Source organism: Xiphophorus hellerii, chromosome 20, assembly GCF_003331165.1.
Source record: "Xiphophorus hellerii strain 12219 chromosome 20, Xiphophorus_hellerii-4.1, whole genome shotgun sequence".
Classification (NCBI taxonomy): domain Eukaryota; kingdom Metazoa; phylum Chordata; class Actinopteri; order Cyprinodontiformes; family Poeciliidae; genus Xiphophorus; species Xiphophorus hellerii.
In genome coordinates this window covers 32,617,274-32,632,489 of record NC_045691.1, presented here as the reverse complement: position 1 = coordinate 32,632,489, position 15,216 = coordinate 32,617,274, and the positions used below count along the sequence as shown (strand labels likewise).

At 39.6% G+C, this 15,216-nt stretch overlaps 2 protein-coding genes across 3 annotated transcripts; both read left to right on the top strand.

Annotated features, from left to right (window-relative positions):
- The first annotated feature begins 1,553 nt into the window (after positions 1-1,553).
- On the top strand, positions 1,554-6,868 carry acot8 (acyl-CoA thioesterase 8). Of its 2 annotated transcripts, none has more exons than XM_032550502.1 (6): positions 1,554-1,764; positions 3,517-3,653; positions 3,759-3,984; positions 4,801-4,958; positions 5,046-5,237; positions 5,994-6,868. In XM_032550502.1, exons 1-6 carry the CDS (start codon positions 1,583-1,585, stop codon positions 6,110-6,112), a joined length of 1,014 nt encoding a protein of 337 aa, XP_032406393.1. In that variant the 5' UTR covers positions 1,554-1,582; the 3' UTR covers positions 6,113-6,868. The 2 variants fall into 2 exon arrangements, with proteins under 2 accessions (XP_032406393.1, XP_032406392.1); XM_032550501.1 differs by having other exon boundaries at positions 3,496-3,653.
- A 667-nt stretch (positions 6,869-7,535) lies between these two features.
- Positions 7,536-13,704, top strand: ift52 (intraflagellar transport 52 homolog (Chlamydomonas)). The gene is made up of 14 exons (XM_032550475.1): positions 7,536-7,820; positions 7,988-8,157; positions 9,652-9,739; positions 9,844-9,973; positions 10,059-10,134; positions 10,235-10,306; positions 10,396-10,522; positions 10,624-10,707; positions 11,300-11,368; positions 11,446-11,600; positions 11,673-11,760; positions 11,836-11,944; positions 13,210-13,355; positions 13,501-13,704. The coding sequence occupies exons 2-14, from the start codon at positions 8,036-8,038 to the stop codon at positions 13,540-13,542; spliced, it is 1,308 nt and encodes a 435-aa protein (XP_032406366.1). The 5' UTR covers positions 7,536-7,820; positions 7,988-8,035; the 3' UTR covers positions 13,543-13,704.
- The last annotated feature ends 1,512 nt before the right edge of the window (positions 13,705-15,216 follow it).

The window sequence follows — 15,216 nt, the reverse complement described above, 5'->3', positions numbered from 1 at the left end:
CCACATGAAGTTTGGAGGTCAGTAGTGATGGAGTCTGCAGAAAGTTGGTGACCTCTTTGCACTATGTGCTTCACTGTCTGCTGACCCCACTCCATCAGTTTAAGTGGCCTACCACTTCATGACTGAGTTGCTGTCGTTCCCAAACACTTCCCTTTTCTTATAATACTGTCATGAAGTGCGGGTGGTGAGAGTGGTGAGGCAGACGCAGCGGATCCAGGTCAGATGAATTATGATGAAATTTAATTAAGAAAATCACAGTCCAAACAACGAGCACCAGGAACATGGACACACTGACGACGAATAAGCTAAACATAGACGTTGACAAGGACTCGACGAGGAACAAGGAACACAGGTGGAGTTAAATACACGGGAGGGTAATCACAGAAACGAGACACACCTGGGAACAATCAAGGGGAGGGGAGGACAACGAAGAGACTTAAGGACACAGAAAACTCTAAATAAACACAGAAAAACACAGATCCTGACAAATACAGCTGACAGTTGACGGTGGAATATTTAGGAGCGAGGAAAATTCATGACTGGATTTGTTGCATAGGTGACATCCTATCATAGTTCCACGCTGGAATTCACTGAGCTCCTGAGAACAACCCAGTCTTTCACAAATGTTTGTAAAAACAGTCTGCAGCCTGGGTTCTTCATTTTATACACCCATGGCCATGGAAGTGATTGGAACACCAGAGTCCTATTTAGGATGGGTGAGCATATCTTTGGCAATATAGTGTATATAACTAAGACTTGGATGCATGTTTTCAAAAAATAATTTTGAAACATGCAGAATTTCCCACTGCTTCGCAATTATGCACAACTTTGTGTTAGAGCTCATAAAATTCAACATACGTTGAAGTTTAGGCTGTACTTGAAATGTGAAAACATTGAGGGAATGTACTTTTGAGAAATATAATTACGTGATTTTTTTTTTTTTAGTTCAATAACTATTAATATTTCATATTTAATCTACAAATACTGTATATGCGTTGGAAAGTTTGAAAAAGGAATGAAGGAACTCACTTCACCACTGGGAGGCGATAAAGAGCAATATATGTGATCGGCACCGAGCAAATAAGAGGAAGAAACAATAGAGCATATTATATTAGAATGTCATAAGTATGAAAGAGAAAGAAGATACATGAGAAGAGAGTTTGAATGTATTAAGGAAAAGATTAATTTATTAGATATTTTGAGGAAGAATTTGGGGAGTAAACACATACAAATAATTATTAAATATTTAAAGAAAACTAAATTGTTTCACAGAATTTGATTATAGTAGGTGTGTTTGTGAATATGTGCATGATCTAGAGGGGTATAGTATAAAGTTAAGTATAAAAATGGATGAATGTGTGTGTATATATATATATATATGTATGATTTATTTATTTAGTTTATTCATTATTGTTATTTGTAGGAGTGTATATATATATATATATATAAATAGATAGTCCATCTCGAACCATACTCCATACCAGTAAGTGGCGGTAATGCTACTTAAAGTTTGTTGCCAACCGCCAATAAACTCAAGAAGAAGAAGAAGAAGAAGAAGAAGAAGAGCAAGTGCTGAAGAAAAATGGCAGAAGGGAAAGTGAGCAAGAGTGATTCCCTTAACCGGTTAATTGATATAATAGAGTCACAGAATTCAGCTGAGGATGACGGCTCGGAAAGTTCTGGAGCTCGTTACCCGCAGGACCTCCGAAGCGTCCTGGTTACCAGTGTCTTAAACCTAGAGCAGCTGGACATTGACCTCTACAGGTACGTAGCTCCAGTTCGTCACTTCTAAAACATTTAGAAATTCGTACACTTGCTTCTAGTTAACGTTGTGTTTTAACTGGGACCTTTGATAGGATAAAACGTTTTGCAGCTGTGTTTTTAGGGAGGTGTTCAATGCCGAAAACCGTCTCTGTCACTGTAACGATTCCGGGTAGGTGACTGTCTTAATGCCTGAATAAATCGCCTCAAACGTAAATAAATGGGTTGAAAAATACACATGGTCGCGATTCATTTTTTTAAAAATTATTTAATCACATGCAAACAGCTCCAAGCTTATTGTGACTGTTTTTTTCCAAGTTTAACATCGATAAAAGCATTTTGGTAAGGAGACGTAGCAGTGACTTTTTTTTGTAAAAAAAATAAAAAAAAAGAAGCAATATAAATAAACCACTGGGAAAAATGCTTTATAATAGACTACTCCAACAAATTATACAGTCATGTGGACTACAGTTCCTGTAATGATTGTAATATAAAACAGTCAAACATGAGATCAGCTCCTAACTAAAATTGGCCAGTTTTTTTTATATATACACGAGAAAATCAAAAATCCAATCTTTCTCTGACCTTTGAACACAACGTATTCAACATGTCGTTTTTAGATGTGTCTGGCCCAACACAAGTCAATCAAGTGGCTGAATTAGCAGAGGCGAATCTAAAAGCTGCAGGACTCCAGTCTTTGAGTCCTTGATTTAAGGACTTTAAATTTAAATCCTTAATTTTAAGGATTTAAGGGCCCCGGTCTAAGACACTAGCTCCAAGTGAGAGATGGACTCCAGGAGACAGCAGCTCGGCTGAACACACTTTTATCATTTTAAGGCTTTCAAGCTGCTCTGAAGCCTCCTGGTATTGAAAATGTTAGAAGTCTTCTGGAAAGTTCTGAGTTAAGGTTAAGGGCTTATTTTCAGTAGGAAATAAGAAGATGAAACGCCTGTGCTAGCATCAGATGGACACAAAAAGCTCCCAAAATGTATGATGTATTGCAGAACTGTTGCTCAATATTGCAATAATGATTGTGATTGACTTCTCTTTCCCTGAATCTTTTTCTTTCGTCACAATGTCCCCACTCCTCTGTTAGCTTTAGAACTAAGTAAAATGAATACGAAGGTCCGCCAAATATTGCATCAAAGCAGTCTGATTCCACATACTGTCTACTCTAATAAGTTATAGAGTTGAAAGTGTGATCTCTAAATTCTTAAAAATTTAGAGATCACACTTTCTCTGTCAAAAAGTGTGATGTAGCTTCTGCTTCCAATATGAATTAAAAATGGCTGCTAATGTCAGAAAAGCTGGAAAAAAGTAGTCCACCGGTCGCAGTTTTCTGGCCGATCACCAATCTTTAAAAAGCCTAACCTTCCGATTCCAAATTTGGCTGATACAGTTTGTTTTTTTTGTCACTAAATGTAGTAACAAACTCGCTAAGTTGTCCATGTTAGATCGACTTCACATGTAAGTGTCGGCCGATCACGACATTATGGAAGTCGGGGCCTATTTGTCATTGCACCCTTACTGGAAAACAATGTTTATGAAAACTGTTAATTTTTAAAATTTATTTTTATATTGCTATCAACTGGAGATCAAAATAGTCATCCACAAAACTCGGAACAGTTAATCCCTAGGAACAGCTAGAAGCTACTAAACCTGCTTGCAGGAAGCTTTATTTTGTATTACAAGCAGCTTTGAGCAGCTGGATCTGATAAGAGTATTTTATTTCAGTCCCATCTCTTTCTCCCCCAGGGGAACACACCACTGGGTGCCGCGCACGCAGCGCTTATTTGGCGGTCAGATCATCGGCCAGGCTCTGGTGGCTGCTGCCAAATCGGTCAGTGATGATCTCTATGCCCACTCGCTCCATTGCTACTTTGTGCGAGCAGGTAAGACTCGGATTATGAAGCATCTGGAGCCAAGCAACAGTTTGAAGAGTCGGATCATTTTTTTGTGTTTTTTTTTTTTTTTTTTTTTCCTTTCTTTTCTTCCAGGAGACCCTAAGGTACCGGTTCTGTACCAGGTGGACCGCACTAGAGATGGGCGCAGTTTCACTGTGCGCTCTGTGAAGGCCATCCAGCACGGACAACCCATCCTGATCTGCCAGGCGTCCTTCCAGCTGCTGCAGCCGAGCCCGCTGCAGCACCAGTTCCCCATGCCGGTGGTCCCTCAGCCTGAAGACCTGCCCACCGTTGAGGAGATCATCCAGCGTTACCTCAGGTATGGCTCTGTGTGGTGGAGATGTGAACTTGGTTGGAAAGTCACCAGTCAGATGTCAGTCTGTATTTTGTGGTGGACATTAGGCTTTTGATGGGGTGAAAGTATTACCTGGTGGGGATGCACTCTGTCCCACCTGTGTGAAATCTGCTGGTGAATGTTATAGCAGTAATACTTTTACAGTAGTGTTTTTGTATCAGATAATTTAAATCATTGTTGGAGGTAAGCAATTAATTAATCTCAAGATAAATTAAAACAAAATTAACAGTTTTGATTCCACTGATAGTTTTTGAAAGGTTAGTTTGTTTACGGAGACTTCATAATCCATTTTATTTATAGTTTTGGTTGTGTGTGTGTGGATTTTATTTCTGTTTTATCGTTTTTGGTTTTTTATTTTGGATATTTAAAATGTCTTCCAGTTCCTGTGCTAAATTTTTACTGACACAATTAAAGTTTCTTGATCTTTGAGAGTGTATCATTACACCATTATCAATATATTACTAGAAAATGGATTCAAAACAACAATATTATTGTCGTAATAATTACTGGAACAATTTATCATCAACCAAAATATGTTGTCTTTCAGACAGCTGTTGTGGTGCACAACAGCTGTCTGAAAGTAAAAAAATAAAATAAAATAGTTGCACAACATCCAAAACCAAAGGGAATTGTCCAAACATGCAATGCCTCACCCCTAAAAAAGCATGAATAAAATTGTAGAATAAGGACAGATGAAAACTGGCTGCTCCATCAGGCTGCACACCAAACTCTGTCTTCATTCTGCTCTGAATGTGTTCTGAGGATCTGCTCGCTTCACAGTAAACCAGACCTGACAGAGAGTGCAAAACAAGGCCTGAACAAACTCCTGGCTACCGAGGTTCCCATCGAGGTGAAGCCCGTCAGCCCAGCACAGTTTTACCGCCATGTTTCAGGAGAACCGCGGAGGCTGTTCTGGGCCAGAGCTCGAGGACATATCGGTAATATTTGAACAACCCATAACTGCAATACAGAGAAACATAATTGAACGGGTTCTGTGGATGCAGATGGCTTTTGTTCCCATGCAGGTGAAGGAAACATGAAGTTGCACTGCTGTGTGGCCGCCTACGTGTCAGACTTTGCCCTCCTGGGGACGGTACTGCTGCCGTATCCTAAATACAAAGCCCGCTTCACCGCCTCCCTGGACCACGCCATGTGGTTCCACAGCACCTTCCGTAGCGACGAGTGGATGCTGTACGAATGTGACAGCCCCTGGGCAGGTCAGTCCCTCCTCCTGTAACCCCGCTGTCCTCACATACCTGCCCCACTTCGTTCTGGACAACAATGGTGAAAATGAACAGCAAAATACGAAATAAGTGTTGGCACCAAGGCTGAGCTCTGAAAGGCTCTTTGCATGTAATCATGCTTAAACTAAGGACACAGATTGCTCAGCCTTACATTTTGGGGTGTGTCCATTTTCAAGTCTCACTATAGCCAGTTAATGTCTAGAGATGCACCGATCTGATATTAATATCTAAATCGTTGCCAATATTGAAAAAAATTCTAGATATGGTATCAGGAGCAATGTGCCCGACCCGTAAGAGCGTTCTGAGTGATGTCATGCTTTATTATTTATTTTTCATTATATTTAAAATTCCTAATTACGCTTTCTGAACCATTTAAAAGAAGGTTTGTTGCAATTTATTTTTACATGTTTGGCCAACATAGTCTAAATTGCACTGACTTAACAAAATAAAGTTGTTGTTTTTACATGTCTAGCCAAGTCTGTGAAGCTATCGGTGTATCTATGTGTACTGTACTGGTGCAGAGTCATCAAATAGATTTGTAATTTACTACATTTATATCTGTGTTTAAACAAAGTAGCGTTTTAAGTCAATTCAGCTGTTTTTCTGTATTGGGTCGGTATCGGCCGATACGATACGTCAGATTTGTCCTTTTCCTAAATTTTACTCCATTTCCAGTTTGAGCCTAACATTTTGTGTTCGTTTTTGGTGTGTGATTGTTGATTCCTGCAGGAAGCAGCAGAGGACTGGCTCAGGGCCGGCTGTGGAGAAGAGATGGGGTCCTGGCAGCCTCATGTTCTCAGGAAGGGGTTCTGAGAGTCAAACCTGTCCCAGAGAACAGCAAGCTATAGCAGTTTTTTTTTGTTTTTTTTACATATTTGCTATAATTATGAGTGATATCTGCCGTTTTAAGTGTTTTATGGAAGGATTGCTTTTAAAATGTTTAAATATCATATATTAAAATTATTTATGCACGGGGCGGGGGGTACAATCTTTCTAACTTCTAGGGTTTTACATGTCAGGACTTGAGTAACATTTTTTTCAGTTTTATGAATGAGTGTGATATGTTTGTACACTGGAGACTAAAATATAAGCCATGTTAGAACCTATTAAAGACGTAATATCTGAAAAACCCTGCAGACGCAACCAGATGTACCGTTTATTATGACTGTGTAGAATTTATAACACTGTCTATCAGCTTGAAATATTTCAATTTTATAAATTAGTATTTTAAAAAAATAATGGATGAAAGAGCTATTTTTTTATTAACACATTCCCAAAAACAGAAAAGGCTAGAGTGGATTTAAGCTTTTCTATATTTCTTGGAAACATTCATGCAATGATGTTATATAATGTAAGAGTCAATATACAATATTAACTCCTTTTGTTGACTTTATTGCAACATTTCTGACCTGTGGTGCCTTGATAACATGAAACACAAAGCATGGTAACTTGTTTTTAATGTATAATTTTCCTTACAGGCGTATCCCAGAAGTGAGTGTTGTTTCAACTATTGGACTAGTGTCAATCTGTGCTTTGTATTTAGTTTGAATGTGAAAAAAATTAAGAGAATTATGCACTGTAACAATAAATATTGTAACTTGTGATAAAATGTTAATGCTTTTAAAACTTGTGAGGAACATTGGTTGAAGCAGCTAAATGAACAGGGTGATGGTGAAGAACCCAGAACACAGTAGGTGCCATTTTTGTTTTATTAAAATGCAAAGGGATGCATAAAAAACAATTAGCATGTCAGAGACTTTTTCTATATCTCTTCACATGGAACTGGTGCAAGGAAGAATTAAAAGAAAAAGAAATCATAAAATTAAAACTGCCATGTTTGTACTGTGTGAGGAAGCCACTGTACCAGGAAATAACCCACTTATGCAAAATACATGAAAATAATTTTAAACCTGGTGCCTATTTTCAGTGCCACTGTGCAACCCTTTGTCGCAGAATCCTCAAAAGTTGTGTTGAAAGTGTTTTGGAGATTTCTATGGAAAGGTAAGAGAAACGTTTCAATATCACTCTAGGAGTAATTCAGATTCATAAATACTATTGATCCCAAGGGGGGATGAAATTAAAAAAGTATGATGACTCGGTCATCTTTCCCTCCTCTATCCCTGCTTGTAATTTAATTAAATATGTAAATATAAAATACGGTACCTACAATTTTATAAGCCAATTTCACAAAAGGAATTTAAAAAAAACCTTAGCGCCAGCTATTGTTTTGACACGTAGCTACGCCACTCGGTTGCTATGTAGTACGCGCCCTTAGTTACCAATTTTTCCCATGATGCATCACTTCAAGGAGAGCTTTGAGATATTTAGTTAACGCTAAATGACATTCTATACCAAAAATAATATTCTATTGAAAGGAAGCAAGTATTTTTTATCTCCTTTCTGAACTCTATTTTAATCACATATCCGGAAAACTGATCACACTAATGTGATTCAACCCCGTTAGCGCTAGATACTGACAGCAGCTAACGTTAGCTTCTCAGTTTCTGAGTTTTGTCCTTACAGCTGCGGACTGCAAACATGTATCTTTAAAATAAGGTAAGTCTTAGAAACGGTTTCTGTGATGTGTATGAAACAATGCTGGCGACGCTGTATGAAGTGCAGTGAAGCAACCGTGCTAACATTACCGCTAGCTTTCTAAGCTATGTAATACTGTACTGAAGGCACGAGACTTTGTTTAATATTCAGTTTAAATCGTTTTTCAGGTATATGGAAGCAAACAGAAGCCGAAGTCTTATGTTTTCACATTAATAATGATGGAGAAAGAACAACAGAGCTTCATAATCTTTAATGCTTCCAAAAGAGAGCTGTTTGGCATCAACAATGGCTACAAGTACATGCAGAAGAGACTCAGAGCGCAGTGGAAGATCCAGAGGTAAGAGTAACCCCAGTGCCCAATCAATGTTTTTTCCTACACAGTCATTGGAAAAATGACTTAATTGTCCAGCAGACTATCACTGACATCCTCCACAATGAGAGTAAGCTGCAAAGGTCATTGCTAAGTAAAGATAGTGGTAGAAAATTATGCGCAAGCAACATGAATACCTGCAGCCCTGAGAGGATTGTGAAACAAAATCCATTCATGTGTAGGGAGGTTGGTAAGTGCATCTAAATATGGTGAACTTTTCAGTGGCATTTTAATTTATTGAGATGGTGTACACACTGCACTCTGGGTTTGACAGTTTAAATTATTTCATGACAATAGCGCTGCCACAAGAGCCATGAAATAAATAAATACACAGTGAAATAATTACATATATTTTAAGACAAAAGTTTTCCTTCAAATGACAATCGGTAGATACAATTTATTTACACCTTTAGGTAGATTTGGTTACAGTGAGGGGAGTCAGTTTTCTTGGCAAATGGGGAAACTTTGCATCAACACACAATGAATGAAACGTTATTAAAAATGGCTCAATAACCATGAATACAGTAAAAAAAAAAGAAACACTGACTCAAACACAGTAACCTCATTAGAACAATATTTAAAAAATAAAATAAAACAATATTAAAACTAGGCTAATTGTACAGGGCTATAAACCAAATCTTCCCGGAAGTTATACCAAAGGATGTTACAGTTGCGTTACTTGGTATTATACCAGATGGTTTGCAAGGACGGACCAAAGTATATCTGTTAAATGTCCTTTTTACAGCAGCCCTGAAATGCATTACAATCAGGTGGATGCAGTTGGAGCCACCTTCCTATGACTTATGGATTCAAAAAGTAAGGGAATTGTATAAAATGGAACAGATAACCTCCTCATTAAGACTTAAAAAAACCACTTTTAGCCAGCAGGGGGCAGCAGAAGCTCTGTTGATATAAATAAACCTAACAAGTTTGTCTCTTGGCATATGGTGTTTAGCTATCCTGCCCAAAATGTATCCTTATTTTAATGTTGTATGGTGAGGAGTCTACAAATGTGATGCTGAGGTTGTAAGATATCATGCCAAGATATTTATTTTATGGAAAACTTCATATTGTCAACACTTGTGTTATGTACCATTGATGTATGGCTGTATTATTGCTCTGTAAAAAATAATAAAAATGTAAGTTCTAAAAAAAAAAAAACTAGGCTAATTATTTTATTTAAAAAGGTATGTTTAATTATTTCACAAGACATCTAATTATTTGCATATGTCACAGTTTCCTAATATATTTAATTATTCAGTGGTCAATTATTTAAGGATGTTTTTAATTTTATGATGCATATATTTTATGGTATATTTATGTATTTAATTTTGTCACTCTTTACTCTCCATACTGGCTACATACAAGCCAATTTAAGAAGTTAAAACTACGTGTTAGAAACCTAGTCATGACTTCAGATTTTATCCTCCTTACTGAGTAGCTCATCTTCGTCCCTCGCAGTATAAAGGAAGAACTGTCTGCAGAGAAGCTGAAGGGTGTGAAGCTGTGGATAACTGCCGGCCCAAGGGAGAAGTTCACAGCATCAGAGGTGATATGCATTAAGGCATTTCACAGCAGCGGAATGTTACACAAAGGCTTCAGGAAGAATGAAGATCGTTTTGTGCAAACTTATCCCATATTTCTTTTCCACAGCTGGAGGTGCTGAAGCACTACCTGGACGGAGGAGGAAACATGCTGGTCATGCTTGGAGAGGGAGGAGAAATGAAATATGACACAAACATCAATTTCCTCCTGGAGGAGTTTGGAATAATGGTCAACAGCGGTGCGTACAGCAGTCTGACGCAGAGCCCGGATTCCCCCGTTTTGAGTCGGCACCGATCTTTCTCTCTCTCCTTTCCCTTCAACAGACGCTGTAGTTCGGAATGTGTACTACAAATACTTTCACCCCAAGGAGGCCCTGGTCTCTAACGGCGTGTTGAACAGGTCAGCTGTCACCTTCTGGTCTTCGTTATGGAAATGCGCTCTTTAATTTGCGGAGATTTCATCATTCTCCTTTCTTTCTTTTATTTTTATTTTTTTAAAGAGAAATCAGTCGAGCTGCCGGCAAAGTTGTAACCGGGGTGATTGAGGATGAAGCTACTGGAAACAACTCACAGTAAGCAACTCTGCTTTCCAACGCCGGCTGCTTTGGTTGGTATGGTTGCTGTGGTCTGAAGTTGAGTTGACCTGTGTGGGTTTCTGCAGGGCTCTGACATTTGTGTATCCTTTTGGAGCCACACTGAGCGTGATGAAACCTGCTGTGGCTGTTCTGTCCACCGGCTCTGTCTGCTTCCCGCTCAACAGGCCCGTCCTGGCCTTCTACCACGGAAAGGCCTGTGGATTTCATTCGTTCTACATATTTTACCCCCAAACTTCATGATAATGACCACCTGTAAATATAGTTAGTGTAATTAGTTTTTTTGTCTCACACAGGAGTCTGGCAAACTGGCCGTTTTGGCTTCCTGCCACATGTTCTGTGATCAGTACTCGGACAGGGAAGACAACAGTAAAATAATGGTGAGTCCAAATGTTTGAAGATCTTTTTGTACAATGATTGATAACAAATGGGTGAAGATCTAATGTTTTAAAGAGGTGTGTTTTCCAACCGCACCACAAAATTTGTTGGTATTTATTGATACAACGATAAAAATAATAATAAAATAATTGCAGCCTATTTTCTGGTATATAACAGCAATCAGAGCCCCAAAATACAAACTTTGCTCTTAAAAAAAGAAACCTAGAAGGAAACAAACTTCTCCGGGACACCAGTTACATAAAAAGCAAGATTTTTAACTGCTTACGTGTAACCGTATTTTCTTGTTAATTTATATTTATCTATGGTCTCATGAAAGTATCAGTGGAGAAAACACTAAAAGTAGCTTTATGGGCTTTTAAACCTCATCAGCTACATAATTTCAGCAACCGCATACCTCTGAAATTAGTTGTTTTTTTTTTTAACTTCCCTTACAAACAAATCCCATGAAAATCACATGTGATCACATGTGGAAACGTGATTTTCATGGGATTTTTTTGTAAGGGTTATTTTTTTAGAACATTTTGAACAACATGCAAAAACAGAAATAAAACTGTTTACCTCATTTCATCGCAGGACGTCGTGCTTCAGTGGCTCATGTCAGAAAACATTCAGCTGAATCAGATCGACGCAGAGGATCCCGAGGTATGCAGACTGGACCGTACTAAAAGATCACCACCAGCGATCGCCGTTGGCTCACTTCCTGTCGTTGTGTCGCCTAGATTGCAGACTACACAATGCTGCCAGACACGGGCCGCTTGTCGGAACAGCTGCGAGTGTGTTTACAGGAGGGAGACGAGAACCCGCGGGACTTCACCTCCCTCTTCGATATGTCTTTGTTCAATTTGTCACCCAACAGTTTACCAGAAGTCATAAGGTACGTGGAGCGAACGTTCGACACACGCCTGGGTTTTTTTTGTCTCTCATAGCTAAATCAATGTGTTTGCAGTTCTTTTAAGCAGCTCAATGTGAAACACGAGCCACTTCAGCTCATCACTCCACAGTTTGAGACGCCGCTGCCTCAGCTTCAGCCTGCTGTGAGTCTGTGGACTCAGCATTCACTGAGCAGGAAGCAGATTGTAACACTGATGGATGTTATTTTGTCCTTGAAGGTCTTTCCCCCTGCGTTAAGTGAGCTGCCTCCTCCCATGCTGGACCTGTTTGATCTTGATGAAACGTTCTCCTCTGAGAAAGTGCGACTTGCCCAACTTACCAATAAATGTAAGGAGATTAGAATCCCCAATATATGGTTAACCTTCTATTGAATTGGTAGCTTGCAAATTAAGTCCATTACCACTACGTCAGACAGGGCTTTGCAAAAATAAATACCCTCTAATATCATTTCACATTTGTGGCATTAATTTCAATAACTTCAATGTTTTTGGGGGATTTTTTTCCCCTAGTACAACTACAAACCTATCAAGACATAACTGTCCCTAAATTGGAAAGGAAAGTACAAATCAGGAAAACTTAAAATTACAAAGTTGTTGAAAACCATAAGTTGTTGAGTTTGTAGTTTGCCGTCTTAGTTTTTTTAGTCAAAAAGTCAAACTTTGTTGATGTATTGATTTGTAAAAGAGTATCCAAAGGTGTGAATTTATGGGCACTACAGAGGACAACACTTGGAAGGTGGTATTCTGGTCAGACTGAAATTAAGCTTTTTACTAGCGTCTGTGGTGAAAACATATTACCCTGAATGAGCAGTAACACGTTGTGGTGGCAGGATCATCCAGAGAAGGTGGATGGTCTCAAATAGAGGGAAACTCTGCTTCTGCAGCAGGATCTGAACATGGTAACACTCCCCATTCTGACTTGACCTTTTAATTTTTAGAATAAGAGAGGAAAAAATGTTCCATCTGGATGTGTTCAGAGCTGCTAGAGACAAACCAAAAACACATCAGGGTGGTTCAATGCAAATGCATGGCACATTCTAAATATGTGTAAACTTAACTTTCATGCACTAAGTTCCAGTTAGTTTAATGCTACATAGAGCCAGTAGGTATCAGTCTTTTCAACTGTTTCTTCAGTGATTGCCTAATCTGCATTAATTGTAGTTAAATTGCATGATCTCCTTAATCACGCTGCAGTTTTCTCCATCCATCCATTTTCTTCCGCTTTATCTGGGGTCGGGTCTCGGGGGTAGCAGCTTCAGCAGGGAGGCCCAGACTTCCCTCTCCCCAGCTCCTCCGGGGGAATCCCAAGGCGTTCCCAGGCCAGCTGAGAGACAGTCCCGCCTGTGTGTTCAGTTTTCTACCTATGTGCAAATTTATCTGCCCAACGGACCATGTTTCCATGTTTTTATGACAAAAGGGAAACTTTTAGCTTAAAGCTCATTTTGGTGACCTACTTGTAAACACCTAACATGCAATGATGGACTGGATATGATGCAGATTTTGCAAAGTAAAGCTTTTCAAGAGTGAAAAATATTTAAATTGTTTCACCCAACCATTAAACATGTTATGCTTTTTTTTTTTTTTTTTTTAAAGGCACAGATGACGACCTTGAGTTTTATGTACGCAAATGTGGTGAAATTCTGGGTGTGACACCGAAGCTGGATAAAGAGCACAGGGACGCAAAGCACATCCTGGAACACATTTTCTTCCAGGTGGTAGAATTCAAGAAACTTAACCAGGTGAGAAGCTAAATGGTGATTCTTGGGGCCGGTGCCCAGCAAACATTGCTTTCCCTGACAAATGCCTTTTAATACCAGACCCCATGATGATTCATGGTGACTGCTGTGGCAGCTTTTACTAAAACAAACGTTTTACTTTTTACAGGAACATGACTTCGACCCAGAGACCCGATTCACTCCACTCTAATCGGAACCACAATCATGTCAAGACTTTTCCCCCCCCGCATGGCTTCAATATAAAAACCACATGGAGACCAAAACTGTAAACAAATGTAATTTTACACTGCATTTTATTTAATGGAAACAAATAAATGTGTTTACTTTATTAGACTACACTTTATAAAAATGACTTTTCTGTAGTTTGACCCTGACTGAGAGAGTCATCTTAAGTCGTCAAAGTCTGGTTTTCTTTCCACCAACGTTTCCTCCAGTCAGCTAGCGTCTCTGTTGGCTCCCTGATCAGGGCGAACTTCAGGCAGCTGGGGCTTGGGGCTCCACGTTTGCTCCTGAGTGCCGGACTCCATGAAGAACCTGGGGCTGTTGCTTTCCGACTTGATCACGGAGACATCCAAGGAGGCCGAGAGAAACGCGTGGGACTGGTCGAAACAGACGGAGTTCCGGGGCTGTTTGGGAAGCACGCGGGGGGTGGAGAACTTCCCCTGCGGAGGGATGGAGAGGTGACAGCAGTCTGCCTCCTTCATGTTGAAACCGCAAGGTGGAAACACCACGGAAGGAGAAATGGCATCCGACGACAGGCCGAGGGACGCCAGGATGGACGACCTGCCGTCAAACCCGTCCGCTCCGGCCGCGTTAAAAGGCTTCGACGTGGACAGTTGGTCCAGAGACGAAGCGGACAGAAAACTCTGCTCCCCGAAAAAGGCCCTGTCCAACTCCGACGGAGAGTACTCGTGGCTTTTGACGTCTAGAAAGGGAGAATAGTTTGGATTAAAACTTTTGGGCTAATCAGATGGAAATGAGGCCGCTTTCAGAAACATGGACCTTACCTTTGAAGACAACAGCTTTCTCCATTGCGTCCATTGAGGCAGGAAACGGTTTCAGTCAGCTGCTGGTGGATTTTAGCTGCTGGTGGATTTTAGCTGCTGGTTAATTGAAGCAGCTGCGGTGAGAGCGGGTCATCAGGAGGAGGGGATGACCCGCTACAGGCCGACAAATGGTTCTGAAAACTTCTGCATAAATGTACAGGATTACAACTTCCTGTTTTATGGGTCGCTATGTTTGTTTTAATATATGTATGTCTAGAAGGAAGGAAAATTTGCCTTTTTTTAACGGTACATTTTCTATTTAAATGATCATAAAACATACAGAAAAAAAAAAATACTGTTAAGCCAGAGGCAGCCCAAAGCTTTTTAGGGCCTTTGGTAGATTTTAATTTAGGTGCCAAATACTCCTTATCCACCATACCAGCACTGATATTTAATATATGTGTGATGATTTATTATTTACATGCTGTGCTTTCAACAGAAATTGACAGACTCCTAACTGTTACATGCAGTGGTGGCTGCATGTAGGATTTCCCCCCATTCCAGGTTGCTGCTGAGGGCAGGTTAAGCAGACCCAGCTGGTTTCACTCTGCTTCTTGATTAGCAAAGTATAATCAAGAAACTCATGCATTCATGCAAGAAATGCACTACGATTTTTAGAAGCCAGGCACCCCTTCAAAATAAAAGCCTTGAGATTTCAAATGGTCAAACACTAGAAAAGCTGGATGTGAGGTAGCTGTTTTAGTGACAGCTAGTTTAAAGAGTCATTTAATGTCCCATCAGTAAATTTATTTTTTTGGCCAACCACTGCTAAGATTTTATTCTGTTAAGACATTTTGAACTGTTTTGACTTCATTTCT